Source organism: Syngnathus typhle, linkage group LG17 (assembly GCF_033458585.1).
Source record: "Syngnathus typhle isolate RoL2023-S1 ecotype Sweden linkage group LG17, RoL_Styp_1.0, whole genome shotgun sequence".
NCBI classification, from domain to species: domain Eukaryota; kingdom Metazoa; phylum Chordata; class Actinopteri; order Syngnathiformes; family Syngnathidae; genus Syngnathus; species Syngnathus typhle.
In genome coordinates this window covers 10256559-10284514 of record NC_083754.1, presented here as the reverse complement: position 1 = coordinate 10284514, position 27956 = coordinate 10256559, and the positions used below count along the sequence as shown (strand labels likewise).

Genomic DNA, 27956 nt, shown 5'->3' with positions numbered 1-27956 from the left:
AAAGACAGATCAAGAAATGGTCAGATAAATTCTAGAGGAAAACTGTCAGTCTAAAGAGAAGTGACCAAGAGTCTGTGGCTCACAGGTTTATTAAACAATATGGTATATAAGTAGGAAATGAACCATCCTGAACTGGTTTGTACAGTGATATCTTCTTATTATCTGCATATTTACAGTGCTGTCGAGCTGCCTGATTTACATTAGACAGGTCATCGTGGATTCAAGTTTAATGGAAGATAGAAAATGATGCACAGAACTCCGAACACAAATCAGCAGTTTCAACATGTTCATTTCTCACCACAGGCAAAAGAAGAGCAGGACTCAGAGAAACCATTAGGACTGAAAAAGAGACAAAGTGATTATTTGCACATATGCAAGACAAATACTGAGCCAAGGAGAGTAGAAAAAAAATTTCTGGCTTTCGAACACCTGCCTGTTGTGTTTGTTGCTGTGCAATAGTTCCTAAATCTATACAAACATGGTAATCCTCCATTGGATCTGCAAGCAGGAAGAAAATTAAGGCTTTCCCAAAAGGCAGTCCTTTTTGAAAAATGGCATCTTAGAATAAATTAGTCTGGAACTGAGAAGTGAAACCTGGCAACAAAAAAAAAAGGGAAAAAAAATCCCACATTAACTTTGCAGCCTTACTCAACACAAACACAATAATTATTTGCAAAGGTACAAAATGGATTGAAATGAAAAATAAAAGGGAGGGGATTTTTGTTTTGAGAGGCTTTGTTAAAAAAAATAGAAGAGCATAAACAAATGAAAATATACTTTTAACAACACAAAGACCACAGCATTGATTCTTGCATGGCTGCTCTGAACCCAAAATATGTCCTTTGCAGCAGTGACGGAGAAAATGGCCCGGGGTTGGAACAAAACGCCGAAAGGTCACAAAACATGTAACTTGAGTTTCCCAACTTTCTGCTACAATCCTTCAACAAATCTTTCCAGCGTGTCTCCCGTGGTGTCCCCCACCATGCCCATGTCAGTACTCAAGCCCCCTCGGTTGGGTGCGTTAAGCTGCGGCAGCATGGCGCTCTGTTCCTGAGTCCCCATATGTCCCTGCTCCATGGAGACCCCGATGATGGGATGAGGGGAGCTGGAGAGAAGGGCGCCATGCTGGGGCGAAGGCTGCGGATGTATCCGCGGGGAAGGACTGGAATGCTGGGGCTGCTGCGAGGGCGGCCGAGGAGACTGGACTGGGGCTGGCGAGCGCACCTGGCTGCTCAAAGGGTTGCCCATAACTGGGGCACCGGGCAGGTGAGCTGCCGCCGCTATCGCCTGGCCTTGAAGCATGTGTGGCTGGGGGCTCATGGCCTGGGCCGGCGATCCCATCTGCTGCTTCAACATCTGCTGCTGCTGGAGCATGCGCTGCTGTAGGAGTTTCTGGGCTCCGTCCATGGACATTTGGGACGAGGGAGGGAGCTGGCCCATCGGCTTGACACCTCCTTGCATAGCCATTTGATGCTGCTGCAAGCAGAGGTGCGAGTAACTTGCCGCCGGCGGTGGCTGCTGCTGCTGGTACTGAGCGTGCGTCTGAGGCATGCCTGCCTGATGCTGTTGCATCCTCAACAATTGCTGTCTGTGGTAAAGCTGAGGGTTCCCATTCTGAGCCACATTGATTATCTGGCCTTGGGGTCCCATGGGGGCCAGAGCCACCTGTTGTGTAGGCTGCTGCTGCTGCTGAGGCAGGGTCCCGGGCCTCTGCACCTGCATCATGGCCTGCATGGCCGCCATGCTTTGGGGGTTCTGCTGCTGCTGTGGCTGCGATGGCTGGCTGGCTTGGTACTTGGCTGTCCGCTGCTTGATGAAGGCGGCCATGAGCTGCGGGTTGGACTTGAGGATGTTCAGGACCTGCTGCTGCTGCTGCGGCGAGCTAGGAGACTTGAGAGTTCGCAGTAGCTCCTGCAAAGCGTTGGGCGCAATGTTACTGGGCATCCCTCGTGGTACGTTCTGCTGCGGCTGCTGCTGCAGCGTAGTTGTCATGCCCTGCTGCATTTGAAGCCCCTGCGGCTGGGTCATCATGGCTCTATGCATGAGCTGACCTTGCTGCACCATGGTGGCTCCCTGAGCTTGCTGGGGGGCCACAATGCCTTGTTGCAGCTGGCCAGGGGCTTTCTGCATTCCGGGACCCCACTGGCTCTGCTGCATAGTCTGCATCCGTTGGGGCGGGCCTCGCATCATCTGCATCCCCTGCATGGGTCCCATCATGCGTGGGTGGTTCATGGGCATCCCGTTCATGGCGTAACTTTGTTGCTGCTGTTGCTTTGCCTTGGTGGCCATCTCGGCCATCTCCATCTGTTGGGCCACTTTTAAGGCCGTCAGCTGCTGTTGCTGCTGCTGTTGCAGCTGCGGCAGCATCTGTGGCTGAGGTTGCTGCGGCAAGGTGGGCAGAGGTGACTGCTGCTGGTGGAGTGGGGACGACTGGGGGCCCTGTTTGCCCTGTGGGACAGGCATCAGGGGTTGGCTGCTGCCGCGGCCGTTGTTGGGGAAGCCTTGAACCGTGTTGGGGGGTGGCTGCAGCGGCTGCTGCGGGGTCTGCGGCGTGTGAGGCTGCTGCACAGAGTTGGGCGTGCCAGGAGCGGAGGGAGGCGGGGACGGCACTGGTGCGCCCCTTCCGGCCATGGTGGCCATTCGGCGGCGCATCAGCTGAGCCTGCTGGAGGCGGTGCTGGATTTGCTGCTGACAGAGTTTATGCTTGATGTTGAGGCAGAAGGGCACGGGGCACTTGTTCTCCTGACAGTGTTTGGCGTGGTAGCAGCACAGGGCGATGAGCTGCTTGCAGACGGGGCAGCCACCGTTGGTCTTGCGCTTGCAGCCTTTGGTGTGCTGAACCACCCGCTTCATCTTCTGACAGGACGGCAGGGAGCAGTTGGCGTTGCGGCACTGGCAGGCGTGGACCAGGGACTGAATGCAGCGCTGGATGCTGAGACGTCGGCTTTCCTGGGGGCTCTTGGAGGACTCTGTGCCCTGGGAGTTGCTGTCGTCATCCAAGTCCAATCCCCACTTCACCATCTGGTGTTCATGGCCCTTTGTCTTGTAGCAGTTAGCACATAGGTCGTAGTCCTGCGACAGAAAAGGGAAAAAAAGACGTTGTGGTCATATGGTGTATTTGTGTGTCTTGGCACGTGAAGAGATTGACAATAAAGCAGACTTTGATGGTCATCCACGGCCGATCGGGACAGACACACCGCAACCAAAAAAAATATAAGCGTTCAACCCGATACGAATTCAAATGTGCATCTTTTTTGTGGCCTACCTCACAGACGGTGCAGTGCCAGCGAGTCTCCACGTGGCGCTTGCATTCGTTGCAGGTGTACACAAAGCGGTCCTGGCCCTGGTTGTGCAGCTCTACCAGCATGCACATGGTGCTCCACTTGCACCGCCGCAAAGAGCTGAACTCCCAGTGCTTGTCTCGGGCCAAGGTCAGGAAGGAATCGCGGCCGTCCATCAGGTCGCATGCCAACAGAGGGTCGGGGTCCATGATGGGAGGCAATGTGTTGATGACAGGCCCAGAGTGAAGGTGGATGACAAAAAACACCTGCAAAGAAAAGAAAGGCAAAACAGCTGATCAGCTGCCCAAGAAAAATGAGTCATTCAATCTCAACAACATACAGTCCAAAATGAACAAAAATTGTGAAGCGCAAATGAGAAATGGAGAGCCGGCTAAAATGTGCCAAGTGCCAAGCTTTTGAGTGAAGAGGCAGATGAGAGTGAGACGACTTACCTCTTTGTGCTTCTCCATGGTGGCATAGAGCTTTTGGGACAGATCGTTGGCCACATTTGGCATCCCGGGCTTCTTCTTGTTGGCTCGGCTGACGCTGCTCTTATTTTTGTTGGTTTTCTTGTTGTTCTTCTTCTTAGCATTCTTACTGTCGGCGTGGGATCCCTTTGGATTAAAAGGCAAATGAGAATGTGACAATTGACCCAACTCCATCCATCCATCCATCTTCTTCCGCTTATCCGGGGTCGGGTCGCGGGGGCAGCAGCTTCAGGAGGGACTCCCAGACTTCCCTCTCCCCAGCCACTTCATCCAGCTCATCCCGGGGGATCCCAAGGCGTTCCCAGGCCAGCTGAGAGACATAGTCTCTCCAGCGCGTCCTGGGTCGTCCCCGGGGTCTCCTACCAGTGGGACATTCAGGAGGCATCCTGATGAGATGCCCGATCCACCTCATCTGTCTCCTCTCAACGTGGAGGAGTAGCGACTCGACTCCGAGTCTCCGGATGACCGAGCTTCTCACCCTATCTCTAAGGGAGAGCCCGGACATCCTGCGGAGAAAACTCTTTTCGGTCGCTTGTATCCAGGATCTTGTTCTTTCGGTCACGACCTATAGCTCGTGACCATAGGTGAGGGTAGGAGCGTAAATCGACCGGTAAATTGAGAGCTTTGCCTTTTGGCTCAGCTCTCTCTTCACCACGACAGATCGGTACAGAGTTGGCATTACTGCCGACGCTGCACCAATCCGTCTGTCGATCTCACGCTCCACCCTCCCCTCACTCGTGAACAAGACCCCAAGATACTTAAACTCCTCCACTTGGAGCAGGATCTCATCCCCGATCCGGAGAGGGCATTGCACCCTTTTCCGATCGAGGACCATGGACTCTGATTTGGAGGTGCTGACCGTCATCCCGACCGCTTCACACTCGGCTGCGAACCGCTCCAGTGAGAGCTGGAGATCACGGCCTGAAGAAGCCAACAGCACCACGTCGTCTGCAAAAAGCAGAGACGCAATGCTGAGGTCCCCAAACCGGACCCCCTCAACGCCTCGGCTGCGCCTAGAAATTCTGTCCATAAAAATTATGAACAGAATCGGTGACAAAGGGCAGCCTTGGCAGAGTCCAACCCTCACTGGGAACGAATCCGACTTACTGCCGGAAACGCGGACCAAACTCTGGCATCGGTGATACAGGGACCGAACCGCCCTTATCAGTTGGCTCGGTACCCCGTACTCCCGAAACACCCCCCACAGAACCTCCCGAGGGACACGGTCGAACGCCTTCTCCAAGTCCACAAAACACATGTGGACTGGTTGGGCGAACTCCCATGCACCCTCGCGGATCCTGCTGAGGGTGAAGAGCTGGTCCACTGTTCCACGGCCAGGACGAAAGCCACACTGCTCCTCCTGAATCCGAGGTTCCACCTCCCGACGAACCCTCCTCTCCAGCACCCCTGAATAGACCTTACCAGGGAGGCTGAGGAGTGTAATTCCCCTGTAATTGGAACACACCCTCCGGTCCCCCTTCTTAAAGAGGGGAACCACCACCCCAGTCTGCCAATCCATAGGCACTGTCCCCGATGTCCACGCAATGTTGTAGAGGCGTGTCAGCCATGACAGCCCCACAACATCCAGAGCCCTTAAGAACTCTGGGCGGATCTCTTCATCGGCCTTGCCACCGAGGAGTTTTTTTAACTACCTCAGTGACTTCGACTCCAGAGATTGGAGAGTCCGCCTCAGAGTTCCCAGGCCCTGCTTCCACAATGGAAGGCGTGTAGGTGGAATGGAGGAGGTCTTCGAAGTATTCCCCCCACCGACCCACGACGTCCCAAGTCGAGGTCAGCAGCACGCCATCCCCACTGTAAACAGTGTTGGCGTTGCACTGCTTCCCCCTCCTGCGACGCCGGATGGTGGATCAGAATTTCCTCGAAGCCGTCCGGAAGTCATTTTCCATGGCCTCGCCAAACTCCTCCCATGCCCGGGTTTTTACCTCAGCAACCGCCGAAGCCGCGTTCCGCTTGGCCATCCGGTACCTGTCAGCTGCCTCCGGAGTCCCGCAGGCCAAAACGGCCCGATAAGACTCCTTCTTCAGCTTGACGGCATCCCTTACCGCCGGTGTCCACCAGCGGGTTCGGGGATTGCCGCCATGACAGGCACCAATAACCTTACGGCCACAGCTCCGGTCGGCCGCCTCAACAATGGAGGCGCGGAACAAGGTCCATTCAGACTCAATGTCACCCGCCTCCCCCGGGACGTGGGAAAAGCTCTGCCGGAGGTGGGAGTTGAAGCTCTTCCTGACAGGGGATTCTGCCAGACATTCCCAGCAGACCCTCACAGAGCGTTAGGGTCTGCTAGGTCGGACGGGCATCTTCCCCCACCATCGGAGCCAACCAGGGCTGTGGACTCGGTTCGGACTCGGGGACTCGGTCGGACTCGGTCATTTTTGCCGGACTCTGACTCAGTGCTGATTTTGACCGAGTCCACCGAGTCCGACAATAAAAAAAAAAAAGAGGCAAGACGCAGCCAGAGAGTGTCAGGTTACAGTCAGCGCGGTAGGAGTTGGAAGAAGCAGTAAAAACTCCACCAAACTCGTCGTAATTACCCGTGATATATGCTATATCCTTACTATTTTCCAAGTTCTTAGATACCAAGAATAGGTCGGACAACGACGTGAATGATAACTGCTTTATTCCTTACTCAAAGTGCGTTCACAGGGCGTACCACAACAACACAGAACGCGCCCATCCCACTTCCGGGGTTTTTCTACTACGGAATTTGAGTTAGCCCAAAATACACAACATCTCTTCCCCTCTTACAATGAACGTGCTATATGCACCTATCACTTGACATCTTCAAGATCTATCAATAACTACCATTAAACAATTATCATATATGGTCCAGACAATTATGACAATAATATTCCCATGAAACCTTAACTTTGGGTGAGTGTGGACTACGTCGAATTATACCGAATTATAGCGAAAAACTGATGTCGTACGGCGTCAGCACTGTGTTGTTTTCAATAAAAACATGAAGAACTCACGTTTGCGTCAGTCAATTTTAATTTTTATAAAGGATTATTCTCATTTGATGTCTTTAAATTCATCCGCGTTCTGCCATTGAAGCGGGGTGCATTCAAAAACCAGTCGTACAGACGGAAACGTTTTGGGATCAAATCTTTCATAACGAGAATGATTTGAGTGAATTGATTTGAATGAATAATTGAGACGAAATTTCAGTTCTGAAGGCACTGCCTTTCTCTCCCTGCCGCTGAATCTCTCATCCACGCCTTCATCTCATCCCGGCTTGACTACTGCAACTCCCTTCTCACTGGAATCACTGCTCACTCACTCCATAGACTTCAACTAGTCCAAAACTCTGCTGCCCACCTCCTTACCCACACCCGGTCCCGTGAACACATCACTCCTGTTCTCCACTCTCTTCACTGGCTCCCCATGAAGGAGCGTATCATCTTCAAGATACTCCTCCTCACCTTCAAAGCCCTTCACCACCTGGCTCCCACTTACCTATCCGACCTGCTTGTCCCCTACTGTCCCAACCGTCCCCTCCGATCCTCCAATACTTCACGTCTGACAGTCCCAAAATCCAAACTCAAATCCTTCGGTGACAGAGCCTTCTCCTGCACATCACCCCGACTCTGGAACTCTCTCCCCCAGTCTGTCTGTGACTCACCCACACTCCCCATATTTAAGTCCCGTCTAAAAACTTAGCTCTTCTCTCAAGCTTATGACCTCCCCTATCCATAACTGGTTTCCTCTTCTTAAGTTTATCCGATTGTTTCCTCCCCGATCATGTATGTCTTTGCCTTGTTCCCTGTAAGCGTCTTTGGGTTCTTGAAAAGCGCTATACAAATTTAATGAATTATTATTATTATTATTCTCCTTTTGTCCCAAGCAAAGTGACAGATGGTGGGGAGGGGGGATAAAAATTGTAAAATCAATTCACTCAAATCATTCTCGTTATGAAAGATTTGATCACAAAACGTGTGTGGCTTTTTCTTAAATGAACACGTTTGACATTGCTATCGTGTCAGCTTTTAATTATATTTATATATTATATTCATGTTAAAGCAAATTAATAAATGCAACAATATTAATTTGCTTTGAAATTATCCTGAGTAATAAAATAAAATGGATGGATGGATGAATGAATGATGATCACAATTAAGTATAAAGTCTCCTTTGTAATATATACTCCTTGTAGCCTGTACCCAAAAAGAGGAGTTTCTTTGCATCGAGGTTTATGCAAAGAGCTCACGTAATTATATTGTTGCGTTTTGGTGAAGTGAATGAGTGTTCCGTCTGTACGACTGGTCTTTGAATGCACCCCGCTTCAATGGCAGAACGCGGATGGCATCAAATGAGAATAATCCTTTATAAAAATTAAAATTGCCTGACGCAAACGTGAGTTCTTCATGGTTTTATTGAAAACAACATAGTGCTGACGCCGTACGACATGGGTTTTTCGCTTTCCAAATAAGGGGTTGTCACTAATTATTTGTGTTTAGATAAATGTCTGAGCTATAATGGTGTAATTAATGATTAAAACTTGTAAGTATCTGTTTATTGTATTTGTTTATATGTTTAATAAAGACAAAGCCATCACAAAACTATTGTAATTATTTAGATTTTGATCTAAATTAGCCTTGAATAAAGACTAAGCAGTCGCATGAATTAACAGAAAAGATGGACAGCCGGACTCGGACTCATGGCCAAGAGGCCGGACTCGGACTCGGAGCAAAAATAGAGTCCACAGCCCTGGAGCCAACCCACCACCAGGTGGTGATCAGTTGACAGCTCCGCCCCTCTCTTCGCCCGAGTGTCCAAAACATGCGGCCGCAAATCCGATGACACGACTAATAAGTCGATCATCAAACTGCGGCCTAGGGTGTCCTGGTGCCAAGTGCACACATGGACACCCTTATGTTTGAACATGGTGTTCATTATAGAAAATCCGTGTCGAGCACAGAAGTCCAATAATAGAACACCGCTCGGGTTCAGATCGGGGGGTCCGTTCCTCCCAATCACGCCCTTCCAGGTCTCACTGTCATTGCCCACGTAAGCATATAAGTCACCCAGTAGAACGATGGAGTCCCCAGAAGGAGCGCTCTCCAGCACTTCCTCCAGGGACTCCAAGAGGGGTGGGTACTCTGAGCTACCGTTTGGTGCATAGACACAGACAACAATCAGGACCCGTCCCCCCACCCGAAGACGGAGGGAGGCTACCTTCTCGTTCATCGGGGTGAACCCTAATGTGCAGGCGCCCAGCCGGAGGGCAATAAGTATACCCTCACCTGCTCGACGTCTCTCACCGTGGGCAACTCCAGAGTGGAAGAGAGTCAAGCCCCTCTTGAGAGGGCTTGTACCGGAACCCAAACTGTGCATGGAGGCAAGTCCGACTATGTCTAGTCGGAACTTTTCTGCCTCGCACACCAGCTTGGGCTCCTTTCCAGCCAGAGAGGTGACATTCCATGTCCCAACAGCCAGCTTCTGCAGCCGAGGATCAGACCGCCAAAGTCAGAATGCCTTTGGCCGCCGCCCAACTTACAGTGCACCCGACCCCTTTGGCCTCTCCCACAGGTGGTGAGCCCATGGGAAGGGGGACCCACGTTTCCTTTTCGGGCTGGGCCCGGCCGGGCCCCATGGGCGAAGGCCCGTCCACCAGGCGCTCGCCTTCGAGCCCCGCCTCCAGGCCTGGCTCCAGAGGGGGGCCCTGGTGACCCGCGTCCGGGCGAGGGAAAACGAAATCCGTTTATTTTGTTCGTCATAAGGGGCTAGTGTGAGCCGTGCTTTGTCTGGCCCCTCACCTAGGACCTGTTTGCCATGGGTGACCCTACCAGGGGCATGAAGCCCCAGACAACATGGCGCCTAGGATTATAGGGGCACGCAAACCCCTCCACCACAATAAGGTGACGACTCACGGAGGGGATTGACCCAAATCGATTAAGAAAGATGCCTCGTTAGCTGGTGGAGGTTTTCAAACAATACCTTCCAATCTCACTTGCTCACCTCTGGTGTCCCACAGGAGACAGTGTTCTCCTTCTTCCTCTCCTCCTCCTCCTGCTCCAATTCTTTGATGCTCTCCTCCAGCACGTTGGGCCAAAAGTCGCCCTCGAAGTACGGCAGCTCGTTGGCGCTGGTCAGCCTATCTTCTGTAGCTTGCTTGAAAATGTCCTGAATGAAGAAGACACCAAGTCAAAACAGTGACTTCCCTTTTAGCGTTGGCAAGTTGAACAACGCTTCACAGAAACATCAACGAGGAAATAAAGCATTACAACTGTGCGGCCAGACACATCAAATGCAAGGAGGGCGACTTATTTTTATGCTTATGTTCTGACGCCACATAGCAACTCAAAACTTTGTTTTTCATCTTGATTGTCATCTTAATGCGTGAACTAACATTTCACCTGATCATTCTGATGTAAGCTGCAACGACAACAAAGCAGCTTACATAATCGGGGACCAACCATGTTGGTTTTAAAAATGTCCCAAGGACAATACGAAATGCATGCAAAAATATCACAAAGAACTAAACTGATCACACGGGTGCGTATCGATAAATTCCAATATGGTCGAGAAGCTCCACCTTTACTTTAGTTTTTCTCTTTGGAAAGAAACTCACATCAGAACATTAACAATGGAAATTGATTAAAGTTTGTACTTCATTTGATTGGGTTTGTCTTTGCGGTAAGGGATGGGGAAAAATAGGACAAATGAAATATTTCCCTGCACGTAATGAATTGAAAATCTACTCGTTTCAAGTTTTGAACTGAACTCGTGAAATTCAACTTTTTCACCCAACTGAAATTTGAGACACATTTGTCAAGGAGGAAGCAATCAATGCCTGAAGTTGAAATGCGTTCTATAAATGGTCATTGTTGCCTTTGAGAAAGCCAAACACAAATATGAAAAAAAAGCAAAAGCAATAAAGTGCAAGGGAGCATCTGTGAGTCAACTAACATTCAGTCCACTCATGTGTATCTTTCTATTAAACGTCGTCTTTGCGATCGAGGTTGAAGACTGCAAAAGCACAAGACGGCCACCTTGAAATCATGGAGGATTCTCTCGGCAAAAGCCTTCTCCAGCATCTTCTTGTACCACTCTTGCAGCCGCTTGGGCTTGGGGATCTTTTGGTCGGGAGGGTGGCAGTGGAAAATGTAGTCGTCTCCTTCGCTGGGTGGGCAGGCCCAGATGTGACCCATCACATACCTGCACGAAGTCCACATGTTTTTGTTGTTTTACTTAGCTTTACTTTCAAGCACGACAAATGAGAGAAAACTTCCAGTGTCAAGTTCTTGCTCACGTCACGTACCCCAGTTTCTTGACATACTCCAGGTATCCGATGAGGATCTCGTGGTAAACGGCAGTCCTGAGCATGCGTGGTTTGAAGAAGTGAATACTGTCCAGGTACGATATATAAACCCGCCTGGGAAGTAAGAAAAGCTCTTGGCTGCACGCTCAAACAGAAACAGGACAAGCTTAAACTTCTCGGATGCTTTGCGCACCTGGTATTTGGAAAAGGGCAATCCGAGCCATATTCCTGGACGTGCATGCCAAAGAAACAAACGTCCACGCCGTCAATTTCTTCAAATGCAAAAAGCGCTTTGGTTCTGTAAGGGAAGTTCTCCACCATCTCGCCCGAGTCCACAAACCTGAGCAGCACAAAAGCTGATGCGTGGAGCCATTGGACGTCCCAAAGCGGTCGCAGTCACAGCGGTCGCAGCCGCAGCGGCAGCCACACTTACCTGGATTTCATTCCGGGCTTCACCTCCACACTTTTGTCAGAGCTGGCCACCACTCGTACAAACACTTCGCCGGCCTCTGGGTGGTTCTGCCTTTTCAAGTACTTATTGACCCGGTCCTCGATGTACGTCCCCAACCTCGTTGACTGCAACCCTTTGCGCACAAACAGACTCCCTTGGAAAACACCGCGCACGTTTCATGTTGACATTCGTTTGGCTTACTTTTAGCTGAAAACTTGTTCTCCTTTTTTGTTTTGCCAGACCTCTTCAAACAGTGGTCACAGATGAAGCTAGGGGACAAAAGCAAGCACGTCAAGAGAAACTCTCCAACGGTGACGTGACGCCAATGGCCCAGACTCACCCAGACGGCCAAATGACCTCGTAATGCAGTACGCAGATCTGATGCATCTTGCGTCCGCAATCTTGACATTCTACAAACCTGAGAAGACAGACGGACGGACGTTTGACGCCAATCACATTCAGATGCAGCGTGGCCAAAGAGCGGCCCGTACTCACGGTTCAGAGTCCAACATGTCATTTTTCTTCTTCTCAAACTGCTCTTTGGATATCATGCTAAAACCCAAAGGAGGTGCGTGCTCAAGTTGCTTCAGTGATTGATCCGAACAGCAATTTGAAAGTGAAACTTACGTCTGCGACTGGGCCGGGTCGTCCCCGAGCGTCACACTGTTGCCCTGGATCTCATTGAAGCACTTCTCACAGAAGTGATACCTGGTGGCCACAATTGGGGAAAGCGTGGGAAGAAATGGTTGGAAATGCAGTGGCACCGTGACGTGCAGTCAGTCAGGATGCGGCTTCACCTGTTCTGATAGCTGTAGTAGACGCCGTCCCTTGAGATGGTGCACAGTTGTTTGCCGTAGCAGCACAGCGTTTGCGGGGAGAACTCGTACTGCCGAGCAAAGACAAAGGGCGTGGCGCTCATGTGAGGCTGCTAAGACGTGGCCCGTGCGAGGGCCCAATAGGCGTGGAGCCATTGGACATTCCGAAACGGCTGAGAGCCCGCTCTCTCGCAAGAAGAGAAGAGAGTCAGCCCTATAGCAAGTGCTCACGTACTGTCACTTGCTCTCACCTTGCGGCTGCAGCAGTAGCCTAGCGACTTCATGACGGGCTCGATCTCCATTTCAAAGACCTCGGCCAGCTTGCTGCAGTTTTTGTAAACGCGTGAAGTCTTGCGGTTGTACAGCCAGGCGTTGCTGAACATGAGCCACACGTCGTCCACGTACTGCCACGGCTCCTGGTACTGGCCCGTGTCAAGTTTGCGCTTGATAGTAGACAGGTCGATGGGGTTCTTCACAATGTCAAAATAGTCCTGAAAAGTAGGCAGAGATTCAGCGACAAATTAAGAAAAGAAAGGTCAAGTCGCGGGCGTTTAGTACGTGTGCCCGGACACTGACCGGAATGTCGAGCAGCAGGGGGTCCACGGGCTGTCTGAAAGGCAGAGACTCAGGGTCTTGCCTGTAGAGGGCCTCGAGCGTCGGCATTAGAGCTTGTCTGAGCTCTTCGGGTCTGAAAACTGCACAGACAGCGACAGCAGGCGTAAGCGCGCAAAAAAAGAAAACATTTGGGTTGCGTCAGTGACAGAGACCCCTGGAACACAATGCTACCTCGGTTCACTACAGACTGCCGCCAAGCTCGCAAATTGAATCCAATGAAAAAAGTTCCTGATTAAAATGGAGTCAAATGCCATTCATCTGCCCCAAACCATATTTTTTGCCTACGTTTGAACTCATTCACTGCCAGCCAATTTCAAAGGCTGCTGTTTTGAGAGCATGTCGACGGATCTTTCAACAACTGCGTTCTGCGGCAAAATAAACACCCAGCCGAGCGAAAGAAAGAGTCGATGCGCTGCTTTAAAAACAAACAAAAAAAACTTTCAAGCTTTATCTGTTATAAAGCATGAGTTGCTTTCCCCAAAACACCAAACTGTTTCTGACCAAAAAGCAAACAAAAATACTTTGACAATATGACGGCTTCTAACGCAAGCCCCCCCACCCTAACTCACTTTTTTTGCGGCTCTGAATAGCGGCGGCATTGCCCCCACTTTCCGCCTCTTCTATGGGTTTCGTCTTCCCCGCTGGCTTGTTTTCTTCGGTGTCCATCGGTTCCTGCTTTGGCTCAGCTGCATCCGGCTCCTTCTTCACCAGAGAGGGCTTGGCTTCATCAGCTTGCTACAAGAACACAAGAAAACCAGATAAGTCAGGTTAAAAATATTTTCAGCAATTTGTCACGAACTGAACTAGTTTGCCTTTGATTCTTTTTTTTGAAGTCTTGACCATGCACGGAACTGAGATCAATGTAACACAGTCTTAGTCCTTCAACTCAAGGACATACCTCCACTTTGATTCCAGTTTGCTTGCCCCCCGAATGACTGTCATCTTCATCATCTTCATCATCATCTTTCTCTTCCGAATTGGCGGTCACGTCTGGCAGGTTCTGTTGTGAGTCGACCTCGGCCACAGAGGCCGGGATGGGCGCTCTGCTGTTGGCGCTGGCAGCGGCCTGTGACATCTGAAGGAGGAAAGAGCACATTGTGACGGCAGATCATCAAAGCCTTTTTTCATTCGCAGTCAAAAGCCTCACCGGTGTGCCAGGATACTGCGCCCGCATCAATGTTGGCTGGTGCGTTTGGTTGGGGGGCTCGGGCTGCGGCCGTAGTGGCGTGAGTGGCCGGGAAGGCTCGGGCGGCGTACCGATGACAGACGGTGGACTCGGGTGGCCGCCGGTGAGGTGGCCCGGCTTGGAGGCTGGTCCCCCCGTCGAGCCGGGAGTGGAAGATTGCTGCGGCAGCGGGGCCTGAAAGGGCGGGTGATGCTGTTGCATTGGGAGGCTGGCGCAAGAGTTGGGCGGAGGCGTGCCCGGCACCTGGGGCACCTGGGTGCCCAGCGTGCCCGGCTCATTCAGAGGCAGGCTGGAGTTCTGGTGCTGTTTGGGACGAAATGAACAAAATTACAATGGACATGAGACATTTCATGCCCATTGAGTCTGGTATGTGTCACTTGGCCACTGGAGGAGGGTATGTGGGTGATAACACCTGACACATTCATGAATGCAAGACTTTCAATTAATATGACGCAATAAACTGCAGTTATTTTTTCTAAAGGATGAGAAAAATTCACTGACGAGTAGTTATATTCTCTGTCTACGTGTGTTACTGTGACTTTTGTATCCAAATATTCACCGCTTGTATCAGAGACCATTGACGCTATTCTTTAGAATTAGAAAATATTATATACCGTAAATTCCGGACTATAAGCCGCGACTTCTTTCCAAAATTTTGAACCCTTCGGTTTATAGTCAGGTGCGGCTTATATAAGGATTTATTTCGTGATTTTTGTGATGACTTGATCACTTTTATACACTGCTGTATCTTGAAGAAAAAAACAACAACAAAAATACTATTTTGAAACACTACTATGGCTGCTGCTTATTCTGGCTGTGTTGCTTGTGACTATTATGAGCTTTAGTAGGAATGCACGCTAGGTGACCTGCGTCAAAGGGCTCTAAACCCTTCATCACAGGCAATGTTTAGAAAGACATGTTAAAGTATGTTATAAAAACTTTAAAAAGGCTTTCTGTGAAGTGTGAACGGTCTTTCTTTGTAAAAAAACACGTGTGCACGTGAGGCTTATAGTCCGGTGCGGCTTATATAAGAAAAACCGAAAATATCCCCCAATTTTAGCTGGTGCGGCTTATAGTCCGGTGCGGCTTATAGTCCGGAATTTACGGTATATTATATTATATAATATTTTGCATAGCATTATTTTGCATTGCATTCTATACATTGCATTGCATTTTGGGATGTGGCAGCCATTTTGGGCGAACGGTAACCATGCAAAATGCAAACAAGGCCGATTCGTTGATGGTGGCATAAAAAGCTTCGCAGACACTATCACCAGGGAACTCTAATAGCTTGCTCAAAGGCGTAACTTTCACCTCTGTCCGTGCTGGGTGGGATCTTTGGAAGTTCTAAATATTAAATGAAATCAAACCAAGGCAGCAAACGCACAGCTGAGCCTTCTGCCGCAATCCCAAGACAGAAAGTAGTGACTGACGATGGTCATTCTTCAGGGCTCGAAACTAACGATTGCCCGATTGCCCGGGGCAAGTAGCGATGGCAGACGGGCAAGTAGAATTTTTTCCTCACTTGCCCGAACTTGCCCTGCCATAATACCATGTTTTCAAGCTTTAAAAAGACGATTTTGTGCATAATTTCTCGCAACTTCTTCCGCTTCTGGTCCGACATTTTGTTTTCTAGGGAGCGGTTAGTTTCTCGTGTAAGTCTGCAATACATTGATAACGGCAAAGCGCTTCGTAATTAAATGCATGCTCTCTCACCCGTCCCTGGCTCTTCTGCGCCTGCGCACCAGCAGAGCTTGTTTCCGGTTGGCGGATACGAAGGCATATGAAGGCAAAACTTATAGTGTTGTCTTTTTTATTGCAAAAATGTGTCGGGCAAGTAAAAATCCACTCCAAAAAAATTCGGGCAAGTAAAATTTTGTTTCGGGCAAGTAAAATTTTCTCCAACTTGCCCGAGGGCAACTTGGGCAAAAAATAAGCTTCGAGCCCTGAAGATTCTTGCTCCCAAATTTTGGCCGTACGCCCAACGGTTTGTAAAGCGAGCTTCCGCCACAGATATCGACTCAATGGAACAACAATGGAAGCCTGGCATTGCCGTTGAGTGAAATTGCAAAGAAGAGACGACATCTCACCTGTGTACCCGGTTGTGTTGCTGGCTGACCCACACCAACGTTCACATTCATGGCTCCGGCGGCGGCAAACTGTGCCTGTGGCAAGAACTGAGTCTGGTTGGCTGGCTGAGGAAGCATGTTGCCTGCGTGATTAGCTATCATTCCAGGATTCTGTGCTGTTCTGGAAGGGGACATGGCCATCTAGGAAAGCAGGAGAACGCATCACTGCGGTACTGGTAGGCATCTCATTTCCTTCCAAGTTTGGTTAGAGTGGAATGCCATGCCGACTGACTTCCAAGTTGTTGTTGTTGGTATGTCATTCTCTGCGGGCTTAAACTGTTGCCAACATAAAACTAAGTGACTGAACAGGCAACGTTTTCAGAAGAATTTTAACATTTCAGTAGAAAGAGATGTAAAGCGCCGCATAATAAAGTACAATGACACGACAGTCTTGAGTTCACCCTTTGAAGCAGCGTTACTTGCATGCCACAGACTGCAGTGCGGGTCCGACCTATTCTGGCTTCAGTACGTCACAGTTTCACTACCAGCACGTCAACTTGCATACTGTGCTGAATGATAATTGTTTTCCAAGACATTGTATTCCGCATACTGCACTGAGCTGGTTCATGTTCGCAGGTATCGACAGACATTTCTCCTTGGTCACCACTGGTATTACGCCGGCGTCACAAGAAAAAAGCCGAGCTGGGGTTGATGTTCGCGAGTATCGACAGACTTTTCTCCATGGTCACCACTGATATTATGGCAGCGTCACAAGAAAAAAGCCAACGAACAGCCCACACTTTTGAAGTTATTAAAAAAAAAAAAGAAATTTCAGTGGCTGAGGTTTAGTTTTAAGCAAATGTTGCTTTGACTCAAACTTGGACCATTTGCTGTTTCAAGCAGTCGGTTTTAAAGTCTTAATGAATATGAAAGAGCTCAAACTCACTGCCGGGATGGAGTTCACGTTCAGCTGCGAGGGATGATTCATGTGCGAGGGAGCTCGTGGCCCCAAGACCGCCTGCGACGTCTGCGCGTTTTGCATCGCGTTGTACGCGTTAAGTGCTTAAGAAAGAAAACAAGGATATGTCGGTCAATGACATTGCCACGAGTTCAAGACGTGACATGGTATTTGAACTGAGTGTATTTCCATAAAAAGAAATCCCAATACCTTGAGTCACGTGCAGACGGTTCATGATCTGATTTGGCATAGGTGCAGGTCCATCTGAAGTGGAACACAATCAATCACTCAAAAATGATTGCCGCACCTCAGAAAGAAAAAGTGCTGAATGCAACGACTGACTGGGAAGTCGGACGGGCTGTCCCAGCGGGCCCGTGGCCTGAGTCACTGAAGGCACCGTGCCAGGCTGCCTCTGGATCCGCAGGCGCCGCTTCTCCTCCAGCTCCTTCTGGATCTTGTAGATCTTCTCCGCCAGGAAGTGGTAATACTCGTCCTAGTCAGAGGGAGAGAAGAGACTTAAGCCTTAAGTAGGTTCCCACGGCCGTCACCAAGACGACAAGTAAATTATTTACCCTACTGTTGGCTGACTCGTACATGTCGCCCTCAACTTTGCGCGCGTACGCAACCAGGTTGTCCATTCTGCGGTCCTTCAGTGCTGCAGGGTCTGGGGTTGGGAATATGGCTTGTACTCTGGGGTGGGGTAAGGTGTGTGTGTTTAGACACTCTTTTTGATCACATGTCCTCGTGTCAGTAGACGCAGTCTCTCACACACACACGCACGCACGACATACAGTTTGTGCACCAGGTGGGTGCGCAGGTCCTGAGTGACGTGCTCATGCCAGGCCTTCCTGACTCCCGAAGCGGAGAGCGGGGCGGCGGCAGGCAAGTTTTCCACGCCCCCTGCCGTCGACCCGTCTGGCAACAGTGGACTGGAGGACAAACAGAAGAAAGTCAGCAGGATTCAAACAAAGAGAACCCAGAAGAGAAGAGGAAACATGGTGGATCCCCGCCTCACTTGTTGAGTGAGGAGGGCAAGGAGTCGCCGTGCAAGCCGGTCTGGTCCAAAGAGGGGACCCCCGTGCCTGCTGCCATTTGCTTCATGTGATGACACCCTGATAAACAGGAGACAGAAATGAGGCACGTGCTTGTTGTTGATGACAAGAAACGTTGGTCTTCCTCATCTACCGAGCACGTTGATATTTTGCAGCTGCTGGTGCCCCTGGGGGTTGTGGTGAGCAGGAACCTGGCCCTGGTTCTGAGCAGGAGACTGGTTGCCGTAGGGGAGCCCCAGAGCGGCGTAGGCCCTCTGCATGGAGCTGGGGTCAATGTGTGTTGCCGAGCTGTTGATGGGCGGGGCGTTTGGCTGGGCGGCCCCTGTTGTGCCGATAGCAGTCTGCAGGCTGCCCCCAAGGGAACCTAGCATGGCTTAAGTGTGAGGGGAGGAGGGTTTTAAGGTTAAAATCATTCTCCAAAAGAACACCAGGTCAAACTTTGGATTCGTCAACCAAAACATCCATTTGTGTTGAATAACAGTTGTTGACGAGCGCTCGGCCCAGCAGCGCTCCCGGCAGCATGCAGTCTCGATGGGGGGGTTTAAATCCGTCATTGGCTCTTTTGAACCAATCAGAGAGCGGTTCACCTTCAAAGCCCCGCCCCCTCACCAGAAAGAAACAGCAAAGCCTCTCCCCTGCGTATCCCATTACAGGCCCTGCCTTTCCTGAGGAAACCTGGAATGAGTTGCGGCCCTCACGTTGAGTACTGTGCCACCTGCAGGTGACGCCACCTCATATTTTCACATTCACTTGAAGCTGACACTGAGCATTTTGTACCTCAATAAGAAAGCACAGAGCACCTTCAGTTGATAGCTTTTTGTTGTTTGTTTCAACATTTAAATGTCCAAAAATCCAGCACTCACGTTGCTGATTCCTCTTGTCACTTGCATTCTTCAGAGGCAGGCAGACGGGACAGTCGTGCCGCGTGCAGTTCTTCCAATGGGAGATGATCTGTCTGGACGACGCGCAGTGGGTCACTACGGGAAGAGAGATCGGATGACCCGTGGCTCTGGCAAGCAGACAACAAACTTTTGCCCTCCTCCCAATTTGAATTTGACAGTTAAGACGAGGACAAGCAGTAAACAAAGCCTCAAAGACCAAACGTAGGGATTTTGCCGGCTTTCGCAAAGTGCGTGTTGCATATAAACAGGAGCCTTTATGAATGGCTACACACAGCAACTTGAACATCACTGAATTGCTTGTCATCATCCTCATGACCAGAGCACAAAGAAATGCTTTAGCGTTATCATTTTGGCATCTCGAGACAATTCTGAGCCTTTTTGAGTGGGCATAAGATACTTGCAGGTTTGGCAACTGGTGGCAAGACTGGCTCCCTGTCCACGCTTTGAAAAGCAACAGCACAACATCGTGCAAAAGACTCACCCTGGCAAGACTTGCCCGCCTGGCAGTGGGTCATGTGGTTGAGGACGTTCTTCATGGTGCGGCAGTGGGGCAGAGTGCAGGCCCTCACCTCGCCGTTGGCCTGCTCCCACCGCTGGCATTTGTGCGCGTGGAGCAGCAGAACCAGCTGTTGCTGAATAAGTTTGCGCTTCTCGGGATCGGCTGTCGGACCAGCTGACGCTCCGCTGCTGCCGCCACTAATGCCGCCACCCATGCCACCGCCGGGTAAGATCCCCGCTGACGTGACTTGCTGCTGCATCTGAGATCAGGACAGAGCGACACTCGTCTCAGTCAGCGTGGACAATCCGGACGAGCGACACAATCCATCAAATACGGCCAGAGCAGTCGGGTAACCGGGTGAACGGGACAGTCTCACCATGTTGGCCACACCGCCGGCTCCTTTTAGCTCCGATGGAAACTGGGGTAGACTGTTGGGAAGGGCTGTCTTGCGCTGGAGTTGTTGGGCATTGACAGCCACGGGCCCGATCTGCTGAGCGTACTGCTGGCCAAACGGAGCTGTGGACATCCCCATCTGGAAGAGGTAGATGGTACAAAAAAACGCATCTCAGAACATCGGTCTGCCGTGTTCTCTCTTCCAAGCCAGTGACGCCGAGCCTTGCAAAGTCCCCCTGTGGTGTTTACGGATTGTTAGATGTGCATCATTGATAGGGTCCAAACGTGAACGGCACCAACGTCGAGCGCTCTGTGCCGATGCCATTCATACAGAAGAGCAACACACAGATTTTGCGATCAAGGTAAAAAGGCAATCATTACCGCTCCCATTTGACGGCGCCGACATCTTTGCTAGCCTTCGGGCACCGTGTGCTACGATGCATCGACCTAGCCGCCAGACGCAGAAGAAGCAAGCCCGTGCCATTTCGAACAGAGAAGAGGAAGGGGAGACCCGGAGCGGACAAGGACTGGCTCACAAGACAGCCGAGCAGACCTTTGGGCTGCGCCCTGAACCCTGATCCCTCGCTCCCATTCACATGTAGCACAACTTTCACTCCATCTCGCTGTCAGTTTAACGATCCTCGTTTACTAGGGTGTCACCCAGCCACGTTGATGCGGCAAAACTGATATGCAAGGAGACGCTGCTACTTGGATTTCTCTTCCAATCTCTTGTGTTTTCTAGTACATCTCCCCTCTTCAGCAAGTGCCCAACCAAACCCAATAAACTTGATTTACAGCTCTATTATCTTAAGACCAAAAGGCGCAAGAGAAGCTTATACCGGAAGGAGACAAATGGAAGAGAAGCAAAAAAAAGAAAAAGCCTGAGTGTCGATTGTTCCCGGTACGCCGCTCTTGCTTTCAAATTCACTTGACTTCCTAATGGCATTTGATGACGCGACCATGCGCCACATGCTCGCAGCTTCGTGGGTGACCATAAGCCTCCGCCCGTCGAAAGGTTCTTATTCTCTCAACGAATGTTCCGTGAGCTGATGCAAAATGCCGGCCTGCGTCACTTGCCCAAAGGCAGAACACAGGTGAGCAAAAGGACCATCCCTGATATGATTACCGTAATTTTCTGACTAAAACTCGCACTGGAGTTTAAGCCATAAAATGCCCAAAAAAGCGAAAAAAAAAACATATATAAGTCGCTCCGGAGTGTAAGTCGCATTTTGGGGGGCAATTTATTCGACAAAATCCAACACCAAGAACAGTCATGAACGAGCAACAACAAGCTAAACGACAGCTATGCTAACGTGACAAACACAAACTAAGAGCTGAGAACGGCCCTGACGTAAAATTCAGAGTTATTAAAAAAACTATTACATAAATAACACGTTAATAAAACCATCTGCGTCACTCCAATTCATTAAATCCATCAATCGTCCTTTGTCAACAATGCGTGCGCGCCGCTGACGGCTCTTGCACTTCAAAATATTCCACAGGCCCATATAACGATATATAAATTATATATCAAATAACTATTATATAAGCAATAATGTTATCAAACCATCTGTGCACTCTAAATCATTAAATCCATCGATCAAATTCCTCGTTTTTTGTCAACATCGCCGCGCGTGCGCCCTGACGTCAGCCTCGTCGTTATTCCACAGATCTACTAAATAACTATATTAACAAAGTTCAAGGAAAGATGTGGGTTTGGTAAACGGCTCTTTATTTAACAAAACAAACTTACAGGCGTGTGGTGAAAGACAGCTCGGTAGAGTAGGACCGGGCGTGCGTAAAAGCATTTATGTTATTTATATAAGTTACCGTATTTTCCGCCCTATAAGGCGCACCTAAAAACCTAAATTTTTATCAAAAGTCGACAGTGCGCCTTATAGTCCGGTGCGCCTTATATATGGATCAATTGATGAATTTGTTGATCCATACTGGTTGTACACAGTGCTCTGCCAAAATGTTTTAGTACGACTAGTAAATTACAAGGTTGCATCGCTTCCCAACATTACGGTAACTGTAGTCAGGGGGCCTCACCGAATAGCTGTTGTACCAGCGAGGCTATTTCATTTCAAAATAGGCTGCTCCGTTAATGTTTCGAGTAAATCTACGGATCGATATGGAAGGGAAACATAGGTAAGTAGTACCAATGCGTTAGATCGAACTTTAGTCAGTTCTGATCATTTTATAGATCGTTTGAGAAACGCGATTGTTTACACTTTGCTGAGGCTCATGGGAAATTGCGGATGGCTAATGCTATAACGATAGCTGCTATACGCGCGAGGCTATTTCATGTCAAAATAGGCTTCTCTGTTCATGTTTCGAGTAAATCTACGGATCGATATGGAAGGGAAACATAGGTAAGTAGTACCCATGTGTTAGATCGAACTTTAGTCAGTTCTGATCATTTTATAGGAGATCGTTTGAGAAACGCGATTGTTTACACTTTGCTGAGGCTCATGGGAGATTGCGAGCTGAGGCTCATAGGAAATTGCGGATGGCTAATGCTATAACGATAGCTGCTATACGCGCAAAGCTATTTCATGTCAAAATAGGCTGCTCTGTTAATGTTTCGAGTAAATCTACGGATCGATATGGAAGGGAAACATAGGTAAGTAGTACCAATGCGTTAGATCGAACTTTAGTCAGTTCTGATCATTTTATAGATCGTTTGAGAAACGCGATTGTTTACACTTTGCTGAGGCTCATGGGAGATTGCGAGCTGAGGCTCATAGGAAATTGCGGATGGCTAATGCTATAACGATAGCTGCTATACGCGCGAGGCTATTTCATGTCAAAATAGGCTGCTCTGTTCATGTTTCGAGTAAATCTACGGATCGATATGGAAGGGAAACATAGGTAAGTAGTACCAATGCGTTAGATCGAACTTTAGTCAGTTCTGATCATTTTATAGGAGCTCGTTTGAGAAACGCGATTGTTTACACTTTGCTGAGGCTCATGGGAGATTGCGAGCTGAGGGTCATGGGTTTTTGCGGATGGCTAATGCTATAACGATAGCTGCTATACGCGCGAGGCTATTTCATGTCAAAATAGGCTGCTCTGTTCATGTTTCGAGTAAATCTACGGATCGATATGGAAGGGAAACATAGGTAAGTAGTACCAATGCGTTAGATCGAACTTTAGTCAGTTTTGATCATTTTATAGGAGCTCGTTTGAGAAACGCGATTGTTTACACTTTGCTGAGGCTCATGGGAGATTGCAAGCTGAGGCTCATAGGAAATTGCGGATGGCTAATGCTATAACGATAGCTGCTATACGCGCGAGGCTATTTCATGTCAAAATAGGCTGCTCTGTTAATGTTTCGAGTAAATCTATGGATCGATATGGAAGGGAAACATAGGTAAGTAGTACCAATGCGTTAGATTGAACTTTAGTCAGTTCCAATCATTTTATAGGAGATCGTTTGAGAAACGCGATTGTTTACAGAGGGCTCGTTGGTTATTGGCTAGTGGGTGCATACCGCAACCCTAGTCAACCTCAGTTTGTTGCGGTAAAGCTTCTATTTTATGCGCCTTATAGGCCGGTGCGCCTTATATATGGACAAAGTTTTAAAATGGGCCGTTCATTGAAGGTACGCCTTATACCCCGGTGCGCCTAATAGGGCGGAAAATATGGTAATAGTTTTTTCAATAACTCTGGATTTTACGTCGGGGCCGTTCTCAGCTCTTAGTTTGTGTTTATGTCACGTTAGCATACCTATAGTTTAGCCTGTTGTTGCTCACGTGTTGTTGCGACGCTGCGTCAGCAGCACAGTGGTTGTTTACATAAAGGACAAAGATTGACTCGACGAGCTGCTGCTGACGCGACGTTGCGCTGCTGTCGTCACTTGAAATTCAAATTACAGTAATCCCTTGCTACATTGCGGTTTCACTTTTTTTTTTTTTTGAAAATCTTTGAGAGAAAAAAAAACATATGTAAGTCGCTCCTGAGTATAAGTCGCCCCCCCACCCAAACTATGAAAAAAAAACGTGACTTATAGTCCGAAAATTACGGTACAATCAATGTGCATTTTGCTACTTCATTCATATTCCACAAAAGTAATTTTAATGTGATGCAATTGCAATAATTAACAATAAGGATGGCGATAATGCATCCAATTCACATCACTGTCAAGAAAATGGCGCGCTTGACTTCCCCTTTCAAAGTGCATTATGCTCCTTCATTCATATTCCCCAAACGCAATTTTAATGTGATGCAATTGTGATCATTAACAATAATAAGCATGACAATAATGCATCCAATTCACATCACTATCGAGAAAATGGCACACTTGAATTCCCTTTTAAGTGAGCAAACTGCAAATCTTCGACCACCAAAAAGGGCTGCAAGTGTGTGTGCGTGTGTGTGTGTGAACGAGCGAGCATCAAAAGTTTCAAGGCACGGCACTCAGTGTCGGAAAGGGCCAAGCCCTTTTCACCCTCACCTTATTGACGCGTCCCGCTTGCTGAGCAGTCAACGAGTTGTGTCCGGCCAACAGCGGCTCTCCTTGGGCGAGCGTCTCGGCAAGCGCTCCAGCTCCCGGCGCCCCCGCCGTACCTTGGCTCTGGTACTGCACGCCAGGTCTTCCTCGACCCACTGCTCCCAGAGCTCCATTCATCACCTGCCTGGCCGGGCCCGGGAACCCATGTCCTTGGCCGCTGTTCAACAGAGCCTGATTGAAGGCCACACCTCCGTTGCCTTGCCCTATAGCGGCAGCTACTTTTTGGCCCTGGGGAGAGCGACAATTGGGGGAGCCCTGCCCGAGCTGACCTTTCCCCAGCGTGACTCCGAGCTGGCCTCCCGCCGCGCCGCCCTGTTGGGGACTGGTGGAATTGAGAGAACTTGCCAAGATGGACGAGCTACCCGGCCGCAGGAGCTCCGACAGTTGCTTGTGTTTGGCGGCGGCGTCCGGGATGATGGAGTTGAGAACAGGGCCTCCTCCACCGCCATTCGACGACATTCCCATCTGAGACAGGTCTCCGTTGGGGATGAGCTCGTCCGGAAGGTCATTTTCCAGGTCAAACAGGGAGACGAGATCTAAGGAGGAAAAGTGGAGAAGGGGTTAAGACTCTGTACACCATTCAGGTAGTAGGTGCGCGAGGACAACGAGGATATCTTTACATACTTTTTCCAAAGGGGGTGGGGGGTTGGAAAGTTGTTTGGAAAGACGATTCTGCTTTTGGATTTGAGCTAAAATGCTGGATTGATTTCCCACACATGTACCATTACGGCCACTTTCACACAGGGCGAACGCCAGTGCTGGCTGGAAGCGGCAGAGAGCCCAAATTAGAGCAGACGCTTACATTTTCTCTAGCAAAATCGTCCACATCAACTATCACTCGTCATCTAGTGACTTTTGGCTTCCGCTGCAGGGTCCACGTACACCTACTTGTAATTTAGGGAGCCTTGCTAAGAAATACCCAAGTGTCTGCTCCCTAGTGGTTGGCTGACTAATCGAGAATGTGATTGGATAGGCAGCAGAGCTCACATTTAAAATGTAAATACTGTACCGCCAACAGTGTATTCAATCGTGGCTGACAAAATCACAATCCCGAATAAATTTCAAATAACTGCAGAGCGTATCGGTGGATTTCCAAATTAAAAGCGCATAAATAGTTTTCTATCACGTGAGTCATGGGTTATCACTTTTGAATACGCGCTGTGGGCAAAGCAAGCACCGTCAGTTGTGTGATTGAAATGACCAATGCTCATGAATGTATACTTGTCACTTTCCCTGTGTCAAAAGTACCTGACCCAAGTTAAGAGCTTGGAGAGCCCTCAGTATGAAAGAGACTAGGGTGGCCTAGCAACTTGATTGTGGCCTCTTCGTCCCATCTCAGCGGCGACAAATCAATAATAAAGACAAGCAGCAGCACTCACCTGGTCCGTCCGACGCCGAAAGCGATGAATTGAGTTTGGGTCGCTTTGCAGTGGGAGGTCCGACATCCAGCAGATTGTCAGCCATTCTGGCTGCTTAGTCTGGGGTGGTCCCGGGCTTCTTTTATTGTAATTGCAAACCTTCTCTTATGGCAGCGAGTAAAAAAGAATCAATGGTACCGGCTTGATTTTTTTTTTCCTTGAGTGGCAAAATGCTTCCCGGTGAGAGGTTTCAAAAGAAAGGCAACAGCGCCCCTCTTCGTCGCCGGAGATCACCCCATGACAATCCAACATCCAGCACCCACATAATTTCCCCCCAAAAACCGCATGCAAAATTATTTCCACTCCATAGCAATAAATAAAAAGCAATCAGGAAATATTACACCAAGCCAACGCGAGGACATTTCGGCGACATTCGCCGGCGACGCGTCCAAGCGGAGTCACTCTTTTTTGCCGTCCAAACGAGCCGGCTTAAAATCCACCTCAGGCTCCGATAAAAAGAGCAAAAATCTAAAAATATTTCCTTTGAGGCGGTTTATTTTTCCGGTGGCTGTCGCGCTCGAAAATACCGCGTCTGGGGATGGACGGACGGCGAGAAGCGCCGCTCTCTAAAAGGGAAATCAAATACACGGCGATCTTTGGGCACGACAAAATGCCCAGTCGTCCTTACATGTTTGCATTAATCCTCGTCGCAAGGGCTCGCGGTTCCATTTGGCCCGGGAAAATGCCGTGCGTGGTCCGCCGGGGCTGGCTGCGCTCGGTTTCTGGACATATAATTCTCCCCCAGAAACCCGATTCGGAGCCGCGTCAAGATGGCGGCGGCTGTTGATTCCTACGCTACAAAAAGTTTTTTTTTTCTTCCCAGCGAAACTGTAAGGGGAGGGGGTATATGACGTCATTACGTAAACCTGTACCAGTCACGTGGACGTAAACCCCATTGCTGCCGTAAAAATACTGGATTTCCTCATATTAAATTAAATTTAAAAAAAAATAAAGTCCCAACGATCGTCACACACACATCTGGGTGAAGTGAAATTTGTCCTCTGCATTTAACCCATCCCCGTGTGATTTTGATCCATCCCCTGGGGGAGAGGGGAGCAGTGAGGAGCAGCGGTGCCGCACTCGGGAATCATTTGGCGATATGTATTCAATATTTTTTCAAAAGTATGGGAGTTTTTTGTTTTTCGTTGAAACAATACAAATTTTTAAATAAAGACGCAAGCTCACCTTTTCCATGCACTTTTGCAGCTCAGGAAAAAATTGAAACAAATAAATTACCGTAATTTTCGGACTACAAGTCGCTCGGGAGTATAAATCGCACCAGCCATAAAATGCCCAAAAATGTGAAAAAAAACATATATAAGTCGCTCCGGAGTATAAATCGCATTTTGGGGGGGCAATTTATTCGACAAAATCCAACACCAAGAACAGACATGAACGAGCAACAACAGGCTAAACGATACGGTATGCTAACATGACAAACACAAACGAGGAGCTGAGAACGGGCCTGACGTAACATTCAGTTATTTTAAAAAAACGATTACATAAATAACTCGTTTATAAAACCATCTGTCACTCCAATTCATTAAATCCATCGATCGTCCTTTGTCAACAATGCCGTGTGCCGCGCCGCAGTTCAAATTATTCCCCAGGCCCATACAACGGTATATAAACTATATTTTAAATAACTATCACATAAACAACAATATTATCAAACTATTTGTGTCACTCTAAATCATTAAATCCATCGATCAAATTTCTCGTCCTTTATGTCATCCTGGTGACAGAGGACGTGTCCAGAGGATATGGCGCTTTAAAGTGTTAATTACTTTATTTGTTTTTTTCTCTCTATTTTTCATGTTTAGAATATGTTTAAGATAAAGATATCAAAGCATGTGAAGTGATCAACTATACTAAAAATAACATGTGAAGTGGTCAACTATACTTGTATAAGTTGCTCCTGAGTATAAGTCGCCCCCCCCCCCCCCCACCCAAACTATGTAGAAAAAACGCGACTTATAGTCCGAAAATTACGGTACATTTTTTTTGTATTTCACTTTTTGCACCAGA

General features: G+C 48.9%; 1 protein-coding gene and 1 long non-coding RNA gene across 2 annotated transcripts; one reads left to right on the top strand and one right to left on the bottom strand.

Moving 5' to 3' along the window:
* Positions 1–73: 73 nt before the first annotated feature.
* Positions 74–26741, bottom strand: LOC133170238 (histone lysine acetyltransferase CREBBP-like). Its single transcript, XM_061302989.1, has 31 exons — positions 25890–26741; positions 24454–25046; positions 19978–20133; positions 19584–19860; positions 19064–19177; positions 18334–18573; positions 18164–18260; positions 17940–18077; positions 17721–17838; positions 17491–17641; positions 17359–17412; positions 17137–17252; positions 16212–16391; positions 14083–14424; positions 13834–14010; positions 13505–13670; positions 12897–13015; positions 12572–12811; positions 12303–12391; positions 12133–12213; positions 12001–12057; positions 11846–11923; positions 11707–11774; positions 11488–11638; positions 11248–11394; positions 11055–11168; positions 10786–10951; positions 9752–9916; positions 3734–3895; positions 3266–3547; positions 74–3072 (listed from the first exon to the last, which is right to left on the bottom strand). Exons 1-31 carry the CDS (start codon positions 25972–25974, stop codon positions 931–933), a joined length of 7065 nt encoding a protein of 2354 aa, XP_061158973.1. The 5' UTR covers positions 25975–26741; the 3' UTR covers positions 74–930.
* LOC133170239 (uncharacterized) lies at positions 16294–19375 on the top strand. Its single transcript, XR_009718535.1, has 2 exons — positions 16294–16426; positions 16827–19375. It is a non-coding gene; the product is annotated as an uncharacterized LOC133170239 (long non-coding RNA).
* Positions 26742–27956: the final 1215 nt, after the last annotated feature.

Bases quoted from the DNA above. Each gene is read 5' to 3' on its own strand.
- LOC133170238 (XM_061302989.1), bottom strand. From the start codon at position 25,974: ATGGCTGACAATCTGCTGGATGTCGGACCTCCCACTGCAAAGCGACCC. The intron at 19,861-19,977 runs GTGAGACTGTCC...TCCTGATCTCAG, and splicing joins CCGGCGGTGTGGCCAACATG to ATGCAGCAGCAAGTCACGTC. The intron at 14,011-14,082 runs GTGAGGCTTTTG...TTCCTCCTTCAG, and splicing joins CGCAGTATCCTGGCACACCG to ATGTCACAGGCCGCTGCCAG.